The sequence below is a fragment of the Rhinopithecus roxellana genome, chromosome 5 (assembly GCF_007565055.1).
Source record: "Rhinopithecus roxellana isolate Shanxi Qingling chromosome 5, ASM756505v1, whole genome shotgun sequence".
Classification (NCBI taxonomy): Eukaryota; Metazoa; Chordata; class Mammalia; order Primates; family Cercopithecidae; genus Rhinopithecus; species Rhinopithecus roxellana.
In genome coordinates, this window is record NC_044553.1 from 104,493,812 (window position 1) to 104,518,410 (window position 24,599).

General features: G+C 41.6%; 1 protein-coding gene across 1 annotated transcript in view; it reads right to left on the bottom strand.

Annotated features, from left to right (window-relative positions):
* LOC104669579 (cytosolic carboxypeptidase 4) overlaps positions 1-24,599 on the bottom strand; it is a 232,417-nt gene that overhangs the window by 155,467 nt on the left and 52,351 nt on the right. The window contains exons 2-4 of the mRNA XM_030931043.1: positions 13,921-13,984; positions 12,145-12,291; positions 1,872-2,003 (exon numbers count right to left, since the gene is read on the bottom strand). Of these exons, the coding sequence (XP_030786903.1) occupies positions 1,872-2,003; positions 12,145-12,291; positions 13,921-13,984 (343 nt within the window). The remainder of the gene's footprint in view (positions 1-1,871; positions 2,004-12,144; positions 12,292-13,920; positions 13,985-24,599) is intronic.

The window sequence follows — 24,599 nt, forward strand, 5'->3', positions numbered from 1 at the left end:
AGAGAGGGAATTATGTTAAAATGAGGCCATTAAGGTGGGCCCTAGTCTAATGTGGATTTATGTCCTTATAAAAAGGGGGAATTTGAACACACAAAGAAACATCAAGGACGCCCAAGCACAGAAGAAAGACCATGTGAGGACACAGGGAGCAGACGGTCATCTGGAAGCCAAAGAGAGGGGCCAGTAGAAACCAAACCTGCCAACATCCTAAGCTCCAATTTGTAGCCTTCAAAAGTGTGAGAAAAAAAGCACACAGTAGCTGACGCCTGTGACCCCAGTACTTTGGGAGGCTGAGGTGGGCAGATCACCTGAGATCAGGAGTTCAACACCAGCCTGACCAACATGGTGAAACCCTGTCTCTACTAAAATATAAAAACTAGCCAGGCATGATGGCAGCTCCCTGTGATCCCAGCTACCTGGAGGCTGAGACAAGAGAATTACCTGAACCTGGGAGGTAGAGATTGCAGTGAGCCAAGGTCACACCAGTGCCTGGGCAAGAAAGTGAGACCTCATTTCAAAAAAAAAAAAAAAAAAAAAGTGAGAAAATACATTTCTTTTGTTTAAGTCACATAGACTGTGGTATTTTGTTAAGGCATTAAGGCAGCCCTAGCAGAGCAATAGTAATCATTATTACTACTATGATTTTGTAAAGGATGAAACTGAGATTCAACACGTTAAGTACTCATGCTTCATGACTCATAAGAAATAGAATCACAGTCAAACTCAGGTCTTTTTGGCTCTAAGCCCACGTTCTTTCCCCTATCGACTATATAACCTTAAATAATTGTAACTTTCATTTCATAGGAAGGGAACTCAGAAAGAAGAAATGAAAGTCTATGCTCATTACATATAAGATAGGAGATATAGGATCTAATGTATTAGTAAAACGTTTCCATATGGAATAGAATTAACATGAGTTCTGGAGTTAGAAATTCCGCCCTCGTGACTTTTTATCTATATGAATTCAAGCAATTGCTTCACCTTTTTTTTTCTTTTTAAGACAAGGTCACCCAGGCTGGAGTGCAGGGGCATGATCACTCCTCACTGCAGCCTTGACTTCCTGGGTTCAAGTGATTCTCCTACTTCAGCCTTCCAAGTAGCTGGGACTACAGGCACATGCCACCACACCCAGCTAATTTTTTGTATTTTTAGTAGAGACCAAGCTGGTCTCAAACTCCTGGGCTCAAGCAATCTGCCCATCTTATCCTCCCAAAGTGCTGGGATTACAGGCGTGAGCCACCGTGCCTGGCGCTGCTTTACTCTTTAAAGTTTCTCCTTCTAAGCTATAAAATTACAGGTCTAAATACAAAATTACTATGATAATTAGAAATAAATCAAATCAGGAGATAGCAAATAAGTATCAGCTGAGCTATAATGTTCCTAATAATTACCTGGAGGACCCTGTTGAGAAGGATCACGGGTTTTTTTAAATTGTAAGGGATGTTGTAATCAATGAGCAATTTCAGGAATATGGTAGGGAGATCTGTGATGTGAGAGTCGTTCTACCCAGATATAACACTTCAATAGGGGTCTTGTAAATAAAGTCTGCCCTTCTCCTGTCATATCTTTTTTACCTTGTAGTACTCATAGAAAAGCCTAGAATGCTGTAATGTGTGACTGTCAAGGAGAAACAATATTGAAGTCCATCTCTAGGAGCAGACTCAAGAGCTCTACCTGGCTAAGGAGAAGATGAAGAATTAACTTCTCACCTCCACAGCCTCTGGATTGTCAGCCTCCTTTATTTATCTGGCTGGGACCATCATGTGAATCTCTCACCCATGCTTCTCTTCCAACCAGACCCTCACGCAGTTTCCATGTGTCCCAGCCCTGGTTTGGAAGCCATCCCCGAGCGCCACAATAGAGTCACTTACCACTGGAGGCAAACACACGCAGAGCCCAGAGACAGTGGAGGAGGTTCTGGCCATGGGATAGGTTCTTCCTGGCCAGAATCAATGTCACATCAAGTGCTTCCAATTCCAGGGCCTTCTGTCCAATCTTTTTATCTAAGAACACAAATCAATCTATCTTAGCTGCACTTCACATTGATTCTGGATTGTACAATGTGTGGAGTGGAGGAAGGGGAAGATGGTGAAGGAGGAGGATAATCATAGCCAAAGACATTTTTCAAACCTAGTAACAAATGCTGCTAAATATGTCCCCACTAGAACCAAATGAATCAAAAGAGCTAATTTGGGCTACACATATTTACATGGAAGCTTGCGGGTTGAATAACTCTCAAGCCCCTATATTTAGGTTGTCCTCATACATTAACCACAGTTCAAATGGGAATAAAGTTTTTTCTTTAAGACAATTCTAGAATTGAGAATATTTAGTATTAATATAATTCTTGATATAACATTCAAATGTAATGTGTCAACTTGTATTGGATCTTGCTTTGAATATGTCTATAAAAGACAGTTGGGAACATTTGGAGAAATTGGAATGAATATAAATTACGCATGTATTTTTAATTTATTAGGTTTGTAATAATGGTATTGTGATTATGTAGGGAAATGTCTCTTTTCAAAGAAATGCACTTGAAAGGGTTTAGGAAGAAAATGTTACCTGCAATTTCTCTTAAAATATTTCAGATAAAAATAAATAGGTGAAGGAAATATGGCAAAATGTTAACAATGGTTAGAACTAAGTTTTAGGTATATAAGAGGCCATCTTTCTATATGAGAGAAAGTTTTCATAATAAAAAGTCAAAACACATTTTTAAGAAAATAAAATGTTCCCCTCTAATATTTCTTTGTTTCATTTTTATAATACTTTAATTTCTAGGGTACATGTGCACAACGTGCAGTTTTGTTACATATGTATACGTGTACCATGTTGGTTTGCTGTACCCATCAACCTGTCATTTACATTAGGTATTTCTCCTAATTCTATCCCTCCCCCAGTCCTCCACCCCTTGACAGGCCCTGGTGTGTAATATTCCCCACCCTGTGTCCAAGTGATCTCATGGTTCAATTCCCACCTATGAGTGAGAACATGCGGTGTTTGGTTTTCTGTCCTTGTGACAATTTGATAAGAATAATGGTCTCCAGCTTCATCCATGTCCCTGCAAAGGATACGAACTCATCCTTTGTTATGGTTACATACTAGTCCATGGTATATATGTGCCACATTTTCTTAATCCAGTCTATCATTGATGGATATTTGGGTTGGTTCCAAGTCTTTGCTGCTGTGAATAGTGCTGCAACAAACATACATGTGCATGTGTCTTTGTAGTAGCATGATTTATAATCCTTTGGGTATATACTCAGTAATGGGATTGCTGGGTCAAATGGTAATTCTAGTTCTAGATCCTTGAGGAATCACCACACTGTCTTCCACAATGGTTGAACTAATTTACACTCCCACCAACAGTGTAAAAGCATTCCTATTTCTCCACATCTTCTCCAGCATCTGTTATTTCCTGACTTTTTAATGATCACCATTCTAACTGGTGTGAGATGGTATCTCATTGTGGTTTTGGTTTGCATTTCTCTGATGACCAGTCATGATGAACATTTATTTATATGTCTGTTGGCTGCATAAATGTCTTCTTTTGAGAAGTGTCTGTTCGTATCCTTTGCCCACTTTTTGATGGGGTTGTTTTTTTCTTGTGAATTTGTTTGAGTTCTTTGCAGATTCTGGATTAGCCCTTTGTCAAATGGGTAGATTGCAAAATTTTTCTCCCATTCTGTAGGTTGCCTGTTCACTCTGATGTTAGTTTCTTTTGCTGTGCAGAAGTTCTTTAGCTTAATTAGATCTCATTTGTCTATTTTGGTTTTTGCTGCCATTGCTTTTGGTGTTTTAGTCATGAAGTCATTGCCCAGGCCTATGCCCTGAATGGTACTGCCTAGGTTTTCTTTTTGGGTTTTTATGGTTTTAGGTCTAACATTTAAGTCTTTAATCCATCTTGAATTAATTTTTGTATAAGATATAAGGAAAGGATCCAGTTTCAGCTTTCTATATATGGCTAGCCAGTTATCCCAGCACCATTTATTAAATAGGGAGTCCTTTTCCCATTTCTGGTTTTTGTCAGGTTTGTCAAAGATCAGATGATAGTAGATGTGTGGTTGTGGTACAAGTACCGTGCTGTTTTTGTTATGGTAGACTTGTGATATAGTTTGAAGTCAGGTAGCTTGATGCCTCCAGCTTTGTTCTTTTTGCTTAGGATTGTCTTGGTAATGCAGGCTCTTTTTTGGTTCCATACGAATTTTAGTTTTTTCCAATTCTGTGAAGAAAGTTATTGGTAGCTTGATGGGGATGGCAGTGTATCTATAAATTACTTTGGGCAGAATGGCCATTTTCACAATATTGATTCTTCCTATCCAGGAGCACGGAATGTTCTTTCATTTGTTTGTGTCCTCTTTTATTTCCTTGAGCAGTGGTTTGTAGTTCTCCTTGAAGAGGTCCTTCACATCCCTTGTAAGTTGGATTCCTAGGTATTTTATTCTCTTTGTAGCAATTGTGAATGGGAGTTCACTCATGATTTGGCTCTCTGTTTGTCTGTTAACGGTGTATAGGAATGCTTGTGATTTTTGTATGTTGATTTTGTATCCTGAGACTTTGCTGAAGTTGCTCATCAGCTTAAGGAGATTTTGGGCTGAGACGATGGGGTTTTCTCAATATAAAATCATGTCATCTGCAAACAGGGACAATTTGACTTCCTCATTCCCTAATTGAATACCCTTTCTTTCTTTCTCTTGCCTGATTGCCCTGGCCAGAACTTCCAACACTATGTTGAATAGGAGTGGTGAGCATGGGCATCCTTGTCTTGTGCCGGTTTTCGAAGGGAGCGCTTCCAGGTTTTGCCCATTCAGTATGATATTGGCTGTGGGTTTGTTATAAATAGCTCTGATTATTTTGAGATAAGTTCCATCAGTACCTAGTTTATTGAGAGCTTTTAGCATGAAGCACTGTTGAATTTTGTTAAAGGCCTTTTCTGCAACTATTGAGATAATCATTTGGTTTTTGTCATTGGTTCTGTTTATGTGATGGATTACATTTTTTGATTTGTGTATGTTGAACCAGCCTTGCATCCCAGGGATGAAGCCTATTTGATCATGGTGGATAAGCTTTTTGATGTGCTGCTGGATTTGGTTTGCCAGTATTTCATTGAGGATTTTCACATCCATGTTCATCAGGGATATTGGTCTAAAATTCTTTTTGTTGTGCCAGGCTTTGGTATCAGGATGATTTTGGCCTGATAAAATGAGTTAGGGAGGATTCCCTCTTTTTCTATTCATTGGAATAGTTTCAGAAGGAATGGTACCAGCTCCTCTTTATACCTCTGGTAGAATTCAGCTGTGAATCCATCTGGTCCTGGACTTTTTTTGTTTGGTAGCCTATTAATTATTGCCTCAATTTCAGAGCCTGTTATTGGTCTATTCAGAAATTCAACTTCTTCCTGGTTTAGTCTTGGGAGGGTGTATGTGTCCAGGAATTTATCCATTTCTTCTAGATTTTCTCATATATTTGCATAGAGGAGTTTATAGTATTCTCTGATGGTAGTTTGTATTTCTGTGGGATCGGTGGTGATATCCCCTTTATCATTTATTATTGCATCTATTTAATTCTTCTCTCTTTTCTTATTAGCCTTGCTAGTGGTCTATCAATTTTGTTGATCTTTTCAAAAAACTAGCTCCTGGATTCACTGATTTTTTTGAAGGGATTTTTGTGTCTCTATCTCTTTCAGTTCTGCTCTGGTCTTAGTTATTTCTTGCCTTCTGCTAGCTTTTGAATTTATTTGCTCTTGCTTCTCTAGTTCTTTTCATTGTGATGTTAGGGTGTTTCTTTCCTGCTTTCTCTTGTGGGCATTTAGTGCTCTAAGTTTCCCTCTACACACTGCTTTAAATGTGTCCCAGAGATTCTGGTTCATTCTGTCTTTGTTCTCATTGGTTTCAAAGAACATCTTTATTTCTGCCTTCGTTTCGTTATGTACCCCAATAGTCATTCGGGAGCAGGTTGTTCACTTTCCATGTAGTTGTGCAGTTTTGAGTGAGTTTCTTAATCCTGAGTTCTAATTTGATTGCACTGTGGTCTGAGAGACAGTTTGTTGTGATTTCTGTTCTTTTACATTTGCTAAGGAGTGCTTTACTTCCAATTATGTGGTCAATTTGGGAATAAGTGTGATGTGGTGCTGAGAAGAATGTATATTCTGTTGATTTGGGGTGGAGAGTTCTGTAGACGTCTATTAGGTCTGCTTGGTGCAAAGCTGAGTTCAGGTCCTAGATATCTCTGTTAACCTTCTGTTTTGTTGATCTGTCTAATGTTGACAGTGGGGTGTTAAAGTCTCCCATTATTATTGTGTGGGAGTCTAAGTCTCTTTGTAAGTCTCTAAGGACTTGCTTTATGAATCTGGTTACTCCTTTATTGGGTGCGTATATATTTGGATAGTTAGCTCTTGTTGAATTGATCCCTTTACCATTATGCAATGGCCTTCTTTGTCTCTGGTTTAAAGTCTGTTTTATCAGAGATTAGGACTGCAACCCCTGCCCTTTTTTTTTTTTTTTTTTTTTTTTTTTCACTTTCCGTTTGCTTGGTAGATCTTCCTCCATCCCTTTATTTTGAGCCTATGTGCATCTTTGCACATGAGATGGGTCTCCTGAATACAGCACACTGACGGGTCTTGACTCTTTATCCAATTTGCCAGTCTGTCTTTTAATTGGGGCATTTAGCCCATTTACATTTAAGGTTAATATTGTTATATGTAAATTTGATCCTGTCATTATGATGTTCACTGGTTATTTTGCCCATTAATCGATGCAGTTTCTTCATAGCATTGATGGTCTTTACAATTTGGCATTTTTTTGCAGTGGCTAGTACCGGTTGTTCCTTTCCATGTTTAGTGCTTTCTTCAGGAGCTCTTGTAAGGCAGGCCTGGTGGTGACAAAATCTCTCAGCATTTGCTTGTCTGTAAAGGATTTTATTTCTCCTTCACTTATGAAGCTTAGTTTAGCTGGATATGAAATTCTGGACTGAAAATTCTTTGCTTTAAGAATGCTGAATATAGGCCCCCACTCTCTTCTGGCTTGTAGGGTTTCTACCGAGAGATCTGCTCTTAGTCTGATGGGCTTGCCTTTGTGGATAACTCGACCTTTCTCTCTGGCTGCTCTTAACACTGTTTCCTTCATTTCAACCTTTGTGAATCTGACAATTATGTATCTTGGGGTTGCTGTTCTCGAGGAGTATCTTTGTGGTGTTCTCTGTATTTCCTGAAGTTGAATGTTGGCCTGCCTTGCTAGGCTGGGGAAGTTCTCCTGTATAATATCCTGCAGAGTGTTTTCCAACTTGGTTCCATTCTCCCCATCACTTTTAAGTACACCAATCAAATGTAGATTTGGACTTTTCACATAGTACCATACTTCTTGGAGGCTTTGTTCATTTCTTTTTATTCTTTTTTTCTCTAACCTTGTCTTCTCACTTTATTTCATAAATTTGATCTTCAATCACTGATACCCTTTCTTCCACTTAATCGAATTGGCTATTGAAGCTTGTGCATGCATCACGAAGTTCTTGTGCCATGGTTTTCAGCTCCATGAGGTCATTTAAGGTCTTCTCTACACTGTTTATTCTAGTTAGCTATTCATCTAATCTTTTTTTAAGGTTTGTTAGCTTCTTTGAGATGGGTTCAAACATCCTCCTTTAGCTCAGAGAAGTTTGTTATTACCAACCATCTGAAGCCTACTCATCAAAGTTATTCTCCATCCAGCTTTGTTCCATTGCTGGTGAGGAGCTGTGATCCTTTGGAGAAGAGACACTCTGATTTTTAGAATTTTCAGCTTTTCTTCTCTGGTTTCTCCCCATCTTTGTGGTTTTATCTACCTTTGATCTTTGATGCTGGTGATCTACAGATGGGGTTTTGGTGTAGATTATCTTTTTGTTGATGTTGATGCTATTCCTTTCTGTTTGTTAGTTTTCCTTCTAACAGTCAGGTCCCTCAACTGCATGTCTGTTGGAGTTTGCTGGAGTTCCACTCCAGACCCTGTTTGCTGGGTATCACCAGAGGAGGCTGCAGAACAACAAATATTGCAGAACAGCAAAGATTGCTGCCTGATCATTCCTCTGGAAGCTTCATCCCAGAGGGACAGCTGCCTATATGAGGTGTCTGTTGGCCCCTACTGGGAGGTGTCTCCCAGTTAGGCTACGTGAGGGTCAGGGACCCACTTGAGGAGGCAGTCTGTCCATTCTTAGAGCTCAAACGCCATGCTGGGAGAACCGCTGCTCTCTTCAGAGCTGTCAGACAGGGATGTTTAAGTCTGTAGAAATTTGCTGCTGCCTTTTGTTCAGCTATGCCCTGCCCACAGAAGTGGAGTCTAGAGGCAGTAGGCCTTGTTGAGCTGTGGTGGGTTCTGTCTAGTTCAAGCTTCCCAGCTTTGTTTACCTACTCAAGCCTCAGCAATGGTGGATGCCCCTCCCCCAACCAGGCAGCTACCTCGCAGATTGATCTCATACTGCTGTGCTAGCAGTGAGCAAGCCTCTGTGGGCGTGGGACCTACCAAGTCAGGCACAGGAGAGAATCACCTTGTCTGCAAGTTGCTAAGACCTTGGAAAAAGTGCAGTATTTAAGTGGGAGTGCCCCATTTTTCCAGGTAGTCTGTCAGGGCTTCCCTCACCTAGGAAAGAGAAATCCCCCAACACCTTGTGCTTCTCAGGTGAGGCGATGCCCTGCCCTGCTTCACCTTGCCCTCTGTGAGCTGCACCCACTGTCCAACCAGTCCCAATGAGATGAACAATGTACCTCAGTTAGAAATGTGGTAATCACCTATCTTCGGCATGGATCACACCGGGAGTTGCAGACTGGAGCTGTTCCTATTGGGCCATCTGGAGCTGTTCCTATTCGGCCATCTTGGAACGCCCCACATTTCCTCTCTAATATTTCTAAATTACTGCTCCAAATAAACTGACACCTAGTGTTACAATAAGTCCTCATTATTTTAAAAATTAGAAAATAAGCATAGAAAAAGAAACACTTATTTTATGTTCCTTGTCCCCACTGATACCAGTCAATGGGTGATGTCTAAATCATCCTGTTTGTTTTTCCAAGAATACATCACTATCAGATTTATTGCAGGTAGAAATTAATAAAACAGAAATAAAATCCTAAACCTGGTTTACTGATATGTACCTCTGGACCAAAGGACAACAGCAAAGAGGTTGTAATTGAACCTACATAACCCATTCCCTTCATCAGAAAAGAGATATATCTATCCCATACCTTCATGAGCAGCCAACCTCATTTCTGTTCTGTTCAGGTCAGCCCACGGCAACCTGAATGTCAATGTCAAGGACTATAACCCCTTGATGGCAGAAACTGTGGTGATGTAATCACTACAATAGTAATATCAAGGTGAATAACTTGGAAATCACTGGCCTGGTGTATCTCTCATGTCTCTCTTTCTCCTATAAAATCCATATGACCCTAGTTTGCCAGAGCCCTGAACCACATGATAAGCATGTGACATACAATACCTTGTTTAATCCTCACAGCACCCTAGAATTAAGTAGAGTCATCCCTCAGTATCCATGTGGGATTGGTTCCAGGATTCCCACAGATATCAAAATCCACAGATGCTCAAGTCCCTGATATAAAATGGTGTAGTATTTGCATATAACCTACACACATCCTCAGACCTTACATCATCTCTAGATTACTATAATACTTAATCTAATGTAAATGGTATGTAAATAGTTGTTATACTGTATTGTTTAGAGAATAATGACAAGAAAAAAGTTTGTACATGTTTAGTACAGATACAATTTTTAAAAATATTTTCAATCCAATGTTAATTGAATCCATGGGTGCAGAACCCACAGAAATGGAGGGTCAACTGTACAGATAGCTCTATTTTATACATAAGGGCACAATGCTCAGAAAGTTTAAGTACTTTGTCCAAGGTCACATAGCTAATAAGTGTCAGGGCTAGGCCTGAAACCCAGGTGTGACTCCCCAGCTTATACCGTTTATGGTGTATATCAAGTCTCTGTGGTCCTTTCCTGGAGTGCACCTGGCCCACTCTTTGCTTTACTGACTTCTTCTCATTCTTGAAGTTTTAGCTCCAATGTCACCTCTCCTGACCACACCAGGCTAGTGTAACATCACTCTTTCTTCCTCTTACAGCACTTATCATAGTCTGTTATCTCCAAGTTATTTGTTGATTTGCTGGCCTTCTCCCCTTGAACATAAGTTCCATGAGAGCAGGTCCTTAACTGCCTTGGTCATCATGGTGTTCCTAGTGCCTGGAGCACCTCTCCCTAGGAGACATCCAGTAAATATCTGTTGAATATTCACCGAATGAATTGTATTGATTTTTTCTGGGACATGTTCATGCAGGTGTTGGCAAAAGCCTAGTTCTCCATCATTATCAGCAGAATGTTGAATAGACTTAGAGTGGAGATCCAAATATTTAAATGAAGAGTGCTCCAGAACCCCTGGGTCCTTGGCTGTCACTGATAGCACGGGACATCAAAGGTCCACCTTTCAGAGGATCTGAGCTTCTCAGCTGTGACCTATATAAGACTCAGCACGCAATTAGAACTTAACACTTGCCACTCGTTTGCAATGTTTGTGTGAGTCCTGAGTGCCCATGCTTTTAAACTGTGCTCCAAGAACTTCTAGAGTTTTTGGGAAATGTTTCAGGATTTTCCTTGATGAAACAGAAATGACTATGGAGCCTAAATGCAAAGAACTCTAGGTCCTTCCTCCATCTTCCCTTCAACTAGGAATGTTCTGCTTCTGTGTGACTTGTAGTGGGTTGAATAGTGGCCCCCAGAAACTCATGTCCACCCAGAAGCTCAGAATGTTATTCTTCTGGGAAATAGAGTCTTTGCAGATTTTATTACAAATTAGAGTGGGCCCTAAATCCTATGACTGATGTCCTTACACAAAGAGGAAATGATACAGAGGAGAACACCATGTGAAGATGGAGGCAGAGATTGGAGTGATGCATTTACAGTCCAAGAAACACCAAGGATTTCTGGCAACCCTCAGAGGAGAGAGGCATGGAACCGATTCTCCCTCAGAGCCTCCAGAAGGAACCAACCCTGCCAACACCTTGATTTTGGACTTCTGATCTCCTAACAGCCTTCTGTTATGTTAAGCTAATCAGTTTGTGGCAATTCATTATGGCATCTCCAGGAAACTAGTACACTTACGTAATAGACTTTCTTTTTTTAACTTTTAAGTTCAAGGGTAAATGTGCAGGTTTGTTATATAGGTAAACTTGTGCCATGGGGGTTTGTTGTACAGATTATTTCAGCACCCACATATTAAGTCTAGTACTCATTAGTTATTATTTCTAATCCTCTCCCTCCTCTTACCCTCCTGATCTTCAGACAGGCCCCAGTGTGTGTTGTTCCTCTCTGTGTCCATGTGCTCTCATCATTTAGCTTCCACTCATAAGTGACAACATGAAGTACTTGGTTTTCTGTTTCTGCTTTAATTTGCTAAGGATAATGGCCTCCAGCTCCACCCATGTCCCTGCAAAGGACATGATCTCATTCTTTTTATGGCTATATAGTATTCCACAGTGTATATGTACCACATTTTCTTTATCCAGTCTATTATTGATGGGCATTTAGGTTGAGTCCATGTTCTTGTAACTGTGAATAGTGCTGCAATGACCAAATGCATGCGGATGTCTTTATAATAGAATGATTTATATTCCTTTGGTTATATACCCAGTAATAGGGAAGCTAGATCTAATGGTATTTCTGTCTTTAGGTCTTTGAGGAATCACCACATTGTTTTCCACTATGGTTGAACTAACTTATACTCCCACCAACAGTGTATAAGTGTTCCTTTTTCTCCACAACCTTGTGATGCAACTTTTAGACATGTTCCATTTATTTTTAAAATGATTAAAAACTGCATTGGAGTATCTCCCCTCCTTTCCCCCATATGATCCATGCCCCATGTAGTCCATGTTTGTTCTGGGCTCTGTCCTGAGCACCATACCTTGGATGAGCTGACATCAAATTCAACAAAATTCCCTCTCCTATGGGGCTGCTCCTGCCATCACCATCAAGGTGTCCAGAACCTCCCTTCCACTTCCTCCCTGTGCTTCTCCACCAGAGCTTCCCAAATTGCACTCATGATAACAACCCTAGAAGTGCCTTTTCAGTCAGCTTTAGGTCTTGGAGTATGAGTACCTCTTAGGCCAACTTTGGCCAGCAGCCGGAAGAGAGGCAGGAGGATGTCATAGTCTGGAGAAGCTGTCCTCGCTGTGTCTACCAGGGTCTGCAGAAGAGCCTCACTGCCACCCTTGCTGATCATGTAGTGAATTCTCCGGTCTGTGCCTGAGGGGAAGCCAGAGGAAAGATGAGCCACAAGTAATAACCCCTATTTTCCTTGAAGCAGAAGGCAGACCTGACAGCTAGAGACAGAGTAAGAATTAGTTCGTTTCAACTACATAAAATTGTGTAGTTCTTGAAGCAACCTGTGTTAAAGTTGCACTATCAGTTAAGGAAAGAGGGTTGTGAAATGGGAAAATAGTGGAATATTTAAGAACCTAGTTGTGTTCAGCTGCAACAGCTGTAATAAATAGAGCTTACCTGAGAATCTGGTGAATATTTGGTATATGTATGTGTATGTGTGTACACGTATGTAAATATGCATATAGGCTTTTGTATAATCATATACTTAGAAGAGGGAATGTCAGTATCCCTCTGCTATACATTTGAAGCTTCTGTAACAAGGATTGGGATGATGGCCTAATCTGGAATCATTGTATTGATGGCATAATGATTTTCTGATGCTAGCCTTCAGAAACTGATGGGAGAAAATTACAGAAACCACTGGAGTAGTCCCTTGAGAAAGAAACATCCAGTCATCCTATCTAGGGAATTTTGAAGAGAGTCTAGAGCTTTGATGAACTATTGGTCTTTCTACCTAAGCACAATTTTGAAGAGGGATCTCCTCCACCTTGCCCAAGGACAAACTCAAAAGCAACGATTTCATTTCAACTTGGCCTTGGTTGATTCTCTCTATGCACAGAGCAAAGTTGACCTAACCAAGGTGGCCAACAGGGTAGTGCGTTATCAAAGAAGACCACCTGATTTTTTATCCTAATGAAAAGTAGCATTCTCTGCAAGAGGCACAGTAATCACCACCTTATCAGAGGGAGAACTTCAAGGTTTCATCTTAAGAGTTTCAGACACCTCTGGACAAATGTAAGACAGCACTATCCCAGAAAACAAGTGACTTCACTTACACAGGCCACACACAAAAGACTAAACATAAGTCATCCTGCCAGTGGAGCACAACACAAACCATGGTAAGACCCCAATATGATGGGCCCCTTCTTCTTGAAACCATAATCCTGAGGATCTATGGGTCTGGAGAGTCATTTATTTCTGATATTGCTTATTTGGTGTTAATATTTCTTTCTAAAGTAATGTGGCCAGCATACATAAAAATGCAAATTGAGTGACTGTTAGAATGTTCAAAAATCTCAGTAAGAACTTGAGCGAATAGAAGCATGCTCTAGTTAATCCCATTGATTCCAATGTAGTCGACTCTGTTATCTTATCTCTGAAAACGTGATGCTTACATGCTTCCAAGTTCAGCTCCTGCCTGATATTCCTGCCCCTACTTGAAATAGCCAAGGTAGCTTCTGATACTCGGCTCTCTTAAATAGGTCACAATGGAAGTGAGCAGAGCGAGAAGAGGGGTAGAACCATGGAGGGTTACCACTAAATCTAATTTCACCCTCAATGTTAGGTGAGAAGACTGAGGAGTGCAAGTACAATCAGTCCAGGTTACTTGGGTCTTATTAACCTTACAGAAAAAAGATGGGCTAGTGATGCTGCCTCTCACAGAAAATTGAAGCAAGAGCAAAACCCCAGGACACAGAGGTGCCTGGGAGAGATCACAGCCAGCAGGCTCCACATCCACCATATGAAGGCATGAGGACATGGCCTACTCACCAACAGAAAGCAGATCTCCGAGGACCTTGAGGATGGTCAGGATAGACTTCTTGTCGGAGGAGCTCTGCAATGAGAACACAGGCAGCCATATTTAAGAATGCAAGAGGAAGGAGCTGGATGATCAGGGATGCACATGGAATGGTAGAGCTCTACTTCCTGCCATAGAGAAAGACTTACTGCAGCAAAAGGACAGACAAGGGGACTCACTTGGTAAGGGAACCAGGGGCTGTGCCTCCCTCCATATTTAGTCTTTGGAACCCCTCTTTGCAGACCTATCTTGTAGTAACATCAGCAAGACGAACAAAAGAATAAGCAATAATGATTTACACAGAAAACAAGGAAGTAAAAGGGGCTTTGTGGGCCAGGGTAGCATGGATCTGTTATTTCAGTAGACTTGGCTTATTTTTATTTGAGACGAAGTCTTATTCTATTGCCCAGGCAGGGGTGCAGTGGTGTGATCTCCACTCACTGCAACCTCCGCCTCCGGGGTTCAAGTGGTTCTCCTGCCTCAACCTCCCAAGTAACTGGGGCTACAGGCATATGCCACCACACACCTAGCTAGTTTTTTGTGTTTTTAGTAGAGACGAGTTAGCCAGGATGGTCTCGATCTCCTAACCTCGTTATCCACCTGACTCGGCCTCCCAAAGGGATTACAGGCATGAGCCACTGCACCTGGCCAGCTTATTTTTAAATATAGCACAGAGGAAAGAGACAGAAATCCACGAAAATGTTCTGATGAAAAGACTTCCCTGACTGACAAGAATGAACTCCTCCTTTTCTCAACAGAAACCCAGGGTGGTGCCAAATCCTATTACAAAAATACTCTAAGGAATCTCTGCAATACTTGACAATCTATCCTCTGTTATACAGAAAAGAACCCTGAATTCAGAGACAGTGTGGACTTGCTGAGTCTCCTGAGGTAATACATGCGCAAAGCCAGAAGTACCACTCAGTCCAGGCTCCCAAAATCAGGCCAGTGCTCTTTGCACTGTAAGATATTTGGAGGAGAGGGTATTTTATTTAAGGCAAAGCCTTAATCTTCCCATTTATAAGACTCATGCTTCTCATCTGCTTCAAAGGCCTCAATAATTCCCCATCACATATAGGATAAAGTCATAGCTCATTAATAGAATTTCCAAAGCTCTTTATGATCTTGTCCTTCTTATGTCTTCAGCTTCAGTATTCATTACAACACCCCTGCCTGAAATATATGCTTTAGCAACACAGAACCTCTTGGAGTTTCCTGATCAAACCATGCCATTTCATGCCTCTGTAGCTTTGATCACACTCTTCCCCCTTCCTGCAGCACTTTTCCTTACCTCTCAGCCTGGTCAATGCCAGCTCACCCTTCAAGTGCACTCCGGCTCCACAAGATCCCCATCCAACCCTCAAGCTGGGTCTGGAGTCCCTTCTTTCTCCATATCACACTGGGCTCAGCTCTGACATTGCACTTACAACATGGTGTTGGTATCATGGTATAATCTTGCTTCCCACTCCACCTCCACTAGGTATGAAGATATTTAAAGAAGAAATCAAGTTTTGTGTATATCTCTTTCCAGCACCTGGCACAAGGATCTTCCATAAAAGGTGTGCAAATATTTGTTGAATGGAACCAAACCGAACCAAAAAGAACTACAAGGAGGCCAGGAAGTCCAACAACATCCCCAAAGGCAGATGATGCCTACACTTTCTTCAGTCCCAGCTTTAAGACCCCCCAGGGTCCTAAAGGGTTAAAATCAGACTTCAAAACTCCAGCCAGGGCCACTTGCTTCAGCACAAAATTTAAGAGAGCATAAAAAATTTAAAAAAAATTTTTAAAAACCCACAGTAATCAAGATAAATATTTTTACAAATCAAAATTAATTAATTTAAAAAATCAACTAATTGGTTAACACCTATGTGCAGGTATTTGAGAAGCCCCCCCGAGGGTGAAGAATTTGGCATCTGACTGTGCTATGACTCCCGGAGGGGCAGCCGCAACATGCACGGGGAATACCAAGACCTGACCACCACGGGCACTGTCACCCAGTGCTACCCAGACATGGGCTCCCCACACCATGCCCCACCCACTCCATCTAGCTTATGAAGCTGGAGGAGACTGTCCCCAGCAAGTGCCACCAGCCCACACTCAAGCAGTTCCACAACTCCAAGAACAAGTTCCCGCTGCCCCACTGGGTCCTGTGCTGTCAAGGCAAGCCATGCTTCACCACCAAGAGACCCAACACCTTCTTCTAGGTGCCAGGCCCTCTCACCCAGGTATGCCCCAATTAAACTCAAGAACACTCTGTTTAAAAAAAAAAAATCAATTAATTTATTTTTTCAATTAATTTTGATTTGTAAATTACTTGATGAACAAGATATCAAAATTTAACTGTCTAACTCCTATTCCGAGAGGGAATCCCAAGATACTTGATGTCTTCACTTACCCAGGAGAAAGACCTGGGTTTACTCTAATGTCTTCTCCACTGGGAGCTTTGGGCTAACAAGGGCAATCTTGGCATATGCTTTGCTAATGCCTCTCATCACATCTGCACTGAAGGTTAACAGACGATATCATTCTCTGAATCCCCAAGTCCACACCATCCTCTGACAACTGTGATATATACGTGTACCAATGTGGGTGCCTCTCCCTCCGTAGTCTATGAAAAACTAGAAATAAGAATGGAGGAGCAGTCCAGAAACTGATCCATTATTTGGGAGAATTTTCAGGACTCTAGCCCTTTGAAAGTGAACCCAAAGATGGCTCACAGAAGAAAATGAAGTCTCTGGAACTGACTTCCTGATCAGCACTGACATTTCTGGATAGACCTCTAGCATACCTCATCTTTCTGTGAAGAGAAGAGGCATAAAAGCCTTTGGAAAGGCTGTGCAAATGTTGGGTAACTTTTAAAATGCCAAAGTCATTAGCTGATTATAAATCATGAGCAAGGAAAAGGAAAATAAGAGAGAAAATGGAGAGATAAGAAAAAGAGGAAGGAGAAAAGGGAAAGAGGAAAACTAGTAAGGTAAAAACTGATTAAAGGGGAATAAAAGATCCAGATATAATTTATTTTCATTCAATGATTCATGCATTCATCTCACAAACATTCATTGGGAATCATCTATATTCCAGCCACCAAGCTAGGTACTGAGGATAAAAATGGATGACGGCACAACCTTCCTTCATGGGGCTCCAGGCTGGCTGAAATGAACAGCTGGCAGACAGTACCCAAGACAGCAAGGGCTGTGACAAAGGTAAACTGGGAGAAGTAGAGAGAATCCTAGAAAGGAACATTGAACCCAGCCAGATCCATGAGTGATGACTCTTGAGAAACCTCTCAGAAGCTAAACAGGGTAGGTCTGGTTAGTACTTGGATGGGAGACTCTTGAGAAACCAAGTTGAAAGGGGAGAAAAGAGTGTTCCCGCTATGATGTAGCCCTGTGTGTTCCGAGGGCAGCATGACAGGGCATGGGAGGCTGGGGGATGAATCCATCTGCCGTATGACCAGATTGAATAAAGCAGACAGTGAAGAAAATTGCACATTATTTGTAGGCAAGAACTAGGTCTTATTCATCTCTCTATTCCCACCTCACAAGGTATAATAGATAATCCCTATATTTTATTAAATTAATTCCTCAAGCTAAGGAATGGCCTGCTTTATTACAATGCCCACTGATACTCCCTGAGAACAAGCATTGTCTTCTATGGTTCTGTTGTATCTGCCAGCACGGATATAGGACTTGGCATATGGTATATATTAAATCAACATCCTTAAATTGGTTTGACCTGTGGCCAACATCGTATGCCACACACACATCAGCCATTCCTCTGGAGTTGCCTCCGAGAAAACCCCATTTGCTTCAAATGTAGGATGGTTGAGTGCTGATGGAGGATGTGGGTCTCTCTCCCCTGCCCAGGGAATGGGCCATGGCTCATCTCCTCTAAGCTTTTTCTCTTTCATGTGGTTGGTTTAGAGGAGAATATGAACCCAGATCAGCAATAGAAAACCTGAGAGGACATCTGCAGGATTTTGGAAAAAGATTTTCTCCAGAAGTTAAAAAATAATTTAAAACAAAACACAAAAATGTTTCCTGTGTTTGGACATTGTCATATAAAGACACAATTTTGGGTCCTCAGTGACTGGTAAGCCACCAGATCAACTCTATGGACCCCCCCACCACCACCTGTGGACTTTCAGATAAGTGAAATAATGAATATCTTCACTTATAAAAGTCACTTTCAGTAAATTCAGATGTGACAGAGAAAAGAAAATTTTGCACCTCCACGTGCTCTCTTCCCAAGTACTGTGGTCTTAAAAAATAGGAAAGAAATTGATTTCACAAATAAACCAGAGAGACAGCTCACCAAGAGAATCTTGCCATCCCATGGAAACTAAGAGACAGTGTTGTCCTATAGATATTCAGTTCATAATGCCCTCACTCAGCGCTGAACCAGAATGGAGCAGTACAAATGGTTTCACTTTTAAGTAAAAATTATGGTGATCAGTGGAGAAAAATAATCTCAATTGGCATTAATTTATATACTGCTACATTTACCAATAAATACTTTACACTATTTAGAAGAATAACACAAAGCCGTTATCTCACCCACAGTAATAATAAATGAGCAGTTAAAGAAGGCAGGATGTGATGTGCCTTGATTTTCCTTTAATGATCCTTTGAAATGAAACACTGAGTAATCCCCTGTTGTTGAAGACATTTCTATTAAAAAAAAAAAATGTATCTACCAAGCTTTCAGGGAGATGCAGGGAGTTGGAAGAACAGTGTTTTACGTGGTCTGTGGGGTTTTGAACTGCAATTTTCTCAAACAGTGTTTTGAATGTGTCACTCCCTGCTTTAAAATCTTCTATGTATCCCTATTGCCTTCCTGCTCCCAACTCCTTATCAGGGTATGAAAATGACGCCCTTTATGTCACTCTGCCTCTGGAGGCTCAGCTGCAGCCACTCCTCCTACCCCAACACTCCATGCCAACAATACAGAACCAGTTATTATGCACCAAGAGCATCACAGGTACCTCTGCTCTCAAGTCTGGGCTCAGGCTGACACAGGTTTAAGTGTCATTTCTCCCCACTCGTTGTATCATATGTTAATTCTCAGCTCCAGCTCCTTTTCTATATGGTTTTCCCAGATAACCTACCTTCCCAGCCCCCATTACACACAATTGCCACATATGTCTGCTCATGTTGGGCTCTGCACAACTCCAGGGCTGCTGTTCACAAAGACTACAATGTGATTGGTGCCCCACCAAGTGGGGCACTGTGGCAGCCTGGCCTCTCCAAGAACACAATCATTTGTTCTAATTCATTGTCCGATAAGGTTTTGTGCATACCTTTTATTAAAATTCTTACTTGATCCTGGTTATTTTCTTACATCTCTGTTCTCATTGTCTATTTTGTAACAAACTACAAAACTTAGTGCCTTAGAACAGTAGCCTTTTAATTCTAGCTGTGGATTTTGTAGGTAGGTAAATTTGGCTAGAACTTGGCTGGGAGATTCTTCTGCTTCCCATGGTATTAACTGAGGTCACTGAGTGCCACTCAACTGGCAGATGCACTAGAATGGAGGGTCTGTGATGGTTTCAATCGTGTCTGGCGCCTTGACAGATATAGATAGAAGACTGTGAGCACACTTAGACTATTGACCAGATTGCCCACGTATGTCTTTTTCAGCATAATATTCTTAAGGTACTTGGACCTCTTCCACGGCAGCTGGCTTCCCCTAGATCAAGTATTCTACAAGAACTGGGTGAAAGTTACAAGGCTTCTTTTGTCTTAGCCTCAGAAGGTCAAACATCACTTCTGCCACATTCTACGGATTAATCAAATCAATCTGGATGCTAGTCCAAATTCAAGGGGAGGGGAGTTAGACTCTACCCCTCAACTAGAGAAGTAGAAAAGAATTTCCAGCCACTTTCCATCTCCCACACTCACTTTAGACTGCGAGCTCCTCTAGAGCACGATTTTTGACTCATTCCTCTTGTTCTCCCCTGATCCTAGCATGGGGTGTTTTACACAGTAGGCATTCAGGAAACTATGGAATGATATGAGATGGGATTCAAACTTAATATGCAATCTGACAGAGTCTTGCCATTCTGTTCTCAATGCCAGGATGTAAAGTCCATCCCAGTGAGAACATTGTTACAGAAGTTTACAAGGTGCACAGTTCAATTTTTCTGTCAATCTAGCAACTGAGCAAGCAAATATAGAGTGCCAACTATGTGTCAGTGTTTTAGTATGTCTTTGTGTTGTTATTTTTTCAAGCTTGAGATTGGGTAATTTATAAAGAAAAGAAGTGTATTTAGCTCATATTCTGCAGGCTGTACAAGAAGCACAGCCCCGGCATCGGCTTTTGGTGAAAGTGCCAGTCTACTTCCGCTCACGGTGCAAGGCAAGAGAAGCCTGAATGTGCCAATCACAGGGTAAGCGAGGAAGTGAGAGAAGGAAGGGAAGTGCCAGGCCTTTTCAACAACCGGTTCATGTGGGAACCAAGAGTGAGAACTCACTCACTCCTGCGACAATGGCACTTGGCCATTCATGGGAGATCTGCCCCTATGATCCAAACACCTCTCATTCCATGGTTTCCTGAATGCCTACTCTGTGCAAGGCCCCAGGGCCCCATCAGGCCCCAACTCCAACATCGGGGTTCAGATCTCAACATGTGACTTGGTGGGGGCAAACAAATCACATTCGAAACATGGCAGTCAAACACAGTGTTAAAAAATAGGCACCACTGGCTGGCACAGTGGCTCACACCTGTAATCCCAGCACTTTGGGAGGCTGAGGCAGGCAGATCATGACGTCAGGAGATCGAGACCATCCTGGCCAACATGGTGAAACCCCGTCTCTACTAAGAATCCAAAAAATTAGCAAGGCGTAGTGGCACGTGCCTGTAATCCTAGCTACTCAGGAGAATCATTTGAACCTGGGTGGCAGAGGTTGCAGTGAGCTGAGATCACACCACTGCACTTTAGCCTGGGCAACAGAGTGAGACATCATCTAAAAAAAAAAGGACCTTTGATCTGTCATAGTCTTAAAGTGGAGGGGAAAAAAGGATCCTGTAATCCCCCTCTCAATTTTCTCCATGAGTCTAGACCCAATTTTACTAGACTGGTGAAAAAGATAGTCCATCTCATCGCACTTTGAGTAGTGCCCCTGATCTCACAGAAATAGAGTGCTTATGCCCTGCCAGATTGAAAGAACAAGCCCATAACATTCTATTTCTTAGCCTCTAAAGAGTAAGACAGAACCTTTTCCAAACTCATGAGCCGAGAGCATAGGATACAGCTCATAGCCCAAGAAAACCATATTGCCAAAAATAAATTTGTTCTTCCAGTCATGCAGTTTGAACACTCACTAGAGATGGTCCATTGGTTAAATAAAAGACATTATTAAATTTGAAGTTGGTAATGAATGACTGAAGGGAGCACTAATCACAAACTTCAGTTACTAAAAATGGTTATATAACACCAAAAATAGTGACCAGCAGCTCTGTCTTCACACAAGAGGAAACAGGCAGAAACTGCATGATTAGAAATTTAGTCTAAGTTGAAGGAAAACATTTCCTGGCAAGGTTGAAATGGGTTCATAAGAAAGAAGTGTTTAAAAAGACTATGGGCTGAATAACTATGATATTTGTTTCAATAATGATGGGGGTTGGTGTGGAAATAGTGAAGACGTATAAGAAAGAAGTTTGCTATCACTACAGAAGCTGGGTGGTAGGTAATGTGGTTTTGTAACAAAATGTTAAGGTATAAAATAAAACAAAATAAAATAAATGGCATATACTATTTTCTGACTGGAGTATCTTAGATGGAACCTTGAAAACAACCTCACCAGGATCTTTGCTCATAGTTCTCCAACCCCAGAATTTTACAAATGTCCCAATCATACATTGAGTCTTTTTTTTTTTTTTTTTTTTTTTTTTTTTTTGAGATGGAGTCTTGCTCTGTCTCCCAGGCTGGAGTGCAGTGGCCGGATCTCAGCTCACTGCAAGTTCCTCCTCCCGGGTTTACGCCATTCTCTCGCCTCAGCCTCCCAAGTAGCTGGGACTACAGGCGCCCGCCACATCGCCCGGCTAAGTTTTTGTATTTCTTTAGTAGAGACGGGGTTTCACCGTGTTAGCCAGGATGGTCTCCATCTCCTGACCTCGTGATCCGCCCGTCTCGGCCTCCCAAAGTGCTGGGATTACAGGCTTGAGCCACCGCGCCCGGCCACATTGAGTCTTATATAATGAATTGTCAAGGATATCAGTGATCCTCCTTGGTAAAAAGGGTATTCCTGGTCTAGCATAAGGTAAAGATAGAATGTGGTCTATTTTTCATTTATTTGGTAGATATTTGTTGAACATTTACTATGTACCAGGCACTGTGCTAGGTGCTACAAATACATAGATAGCATGTATATAGACAATCCTTGTTCTCACAAAGCTTCGAAGTTGTTTGGGGAGGAATGTATTGTGCAGAGTCACCCAAATATAAAAATGCAACTGGGAATAGGTGCTGGGTTTATTGTGACATGTGAGCATAAAATAGAGTTATTTGATGTGAATCAGAAAAGGACCCCTTCAGAAGCAACACTTAAGCTGAGAGCTGAAAGGTAAACAAAAGTAAACTAGCAGAAAACGGAAAAGCAAAATGCTCAGGGCAAAAGAGGCTAGTATGCAAAGTCCTGTGGCAAAGTTGAGGGACATTCAGAAGGCTAGTGAGGCTGAGGCACAGAAAGAGAGAGGTAGAGGGAGACAGGGAGAAAAAGAGAGAAGAGAAGGGGTTAAAAATGTAAGTTTAATTCAGATCAACTTTAGGCTAATTTCCATAACCTCTATAACACCCAATTTCCTCATCCACGTTATTGGACTAATACTTGTACCTACCTCTTGGACAGTTGGGTTAGAAATACCATAATAAATGTAGAAATGCTTAGCTTACTGCCTGGGTCACACTAAATGCTCAATAAAATGTTGATAGATAAATAAATAGGCTATGGCTATGACAGACAAACGGTGAATAATCTGAAAATAGGTCTGAAGATCCTTTGAGATACATCTTACCAGATCAACTTTCCACCAGGATCACAATGTTCCCAATTTAGCAGAATACTCTTAAGGAGAGAGAAAAAAATAAACAAAACATCTAAAAAGGGTGAGATTGCATCCTCTGGGCAGAAACAATTTTGAATCCTGTGCTTTGTCAACAATGCCCGGCACGTTCGTGGTCTCTCTGTAAATTGCAAAGTCTCCAGTCATCATAATAATGACAGCAATCAACAACCTCACATGCCTGAAAGATTCTCTGTTTTCTTTTAAATGATGCTGATCGGAAAGCAGGCTCTATCTCTATTTCTAGAAAGGCTGTGAAGTCTTTCTCAAGCACAGTTGACAAATTATAGCACAAAACTTGCAGGTTAGAATTAAGGATTACTGAAAGGAAGTGGCAAACAGTTTTCAGCTTTTCTAAAAGGATTCTAAACATAGCAAGTAAATAACACTTCCAGGTGTCTACCACCCAAGGCTCACACTGTCGTCAAGGAAATGGGTTGCTGCCTTCTTCCTTCAACCAGCAGCTGCCACTTGCTGCCTTCATCCCCTCTGAATGCACCACCTCCAAAACATACATCCGAGACGGGCAGATCACGAGGTCAGGAGATGGAGACCATCTTGGCTAACCCGGTGAAAACCCGTCTCTACTAAAAAATACAAAAAACTAGCCGGGCGAGGTGGCGGGCGCCTCCGGAGGCTGAGGCAGGAGAATGGCGTAAACCTGGGAGGCGGAGCTTGCAGTGAGCTGAGATCCGGCCACCGCACTCCAGCCTGGGCGACAGAGCGAGACTCCGTCTCAAAAAAAAAAAAATGAGCATTCGGGACACGGAGGCTTGTCCCTGCCTCTACAAGTCACTTTCTTTCCAAAAAACACTGGGAAGATGCCCTTTTCTATGTCCTCTACCCAGCTCATTCTCAGCAAGTTAGTCTAAAGCAGAAGGATGAAGCAGGAATGATTTGACCCTGCTGTCTTTGTGCCTCTCATTTCAGGGACTCATGTTATGTCATGGGTACTCCACTACTTGGGTACTCTTTAAAGTAGTGGGTAATGGTCTTCCCTACCCCAATCTGAAGCTCTGTTTTCAGAGATGTTCTGTACAATTTGAGGGTTAAGAAATAGGCATCAAGATATGAACTGGCATCCCGTGTAGACAACGTTATATTTTTTTTTTTCGAGACAGGGTCTTGCTCTGTCACCCAGGCTGGCGTGATCACAACTCACCAAAGTCTCAACTGGACTGCAGTCCACCTTCCCAGGATCCTCCTACCTCAGCCTCCCGAGTAGCTGGGACTACAGGAGTGTACCACCACACCTGGCTCATTTTTGTATTTTTGGTAGAGACCGGATTTCAACCATGTTGCCCAGGCTGGTCTCAAACTCCTGAGCTCAAGCAATTCACCCACCTCAGCCACCCAAAGTACTGGGATTAACAAGCGTGAGCCACTGCATCAGGCCAATATTATGATTATTACCATTCAGTGTCTACTTTGTTTCAGACACCATTTATTGCTTAATTCTTAGAACAAAATTCTCATCTTAAAATTTAGATATCATTATTCTTATCATAATAATAAGGAAATTGAGGCCAAGAGAAGTTGAATAATTTACTCAAAAGCAAATGTAAACTTTCTTACTATTTTACAA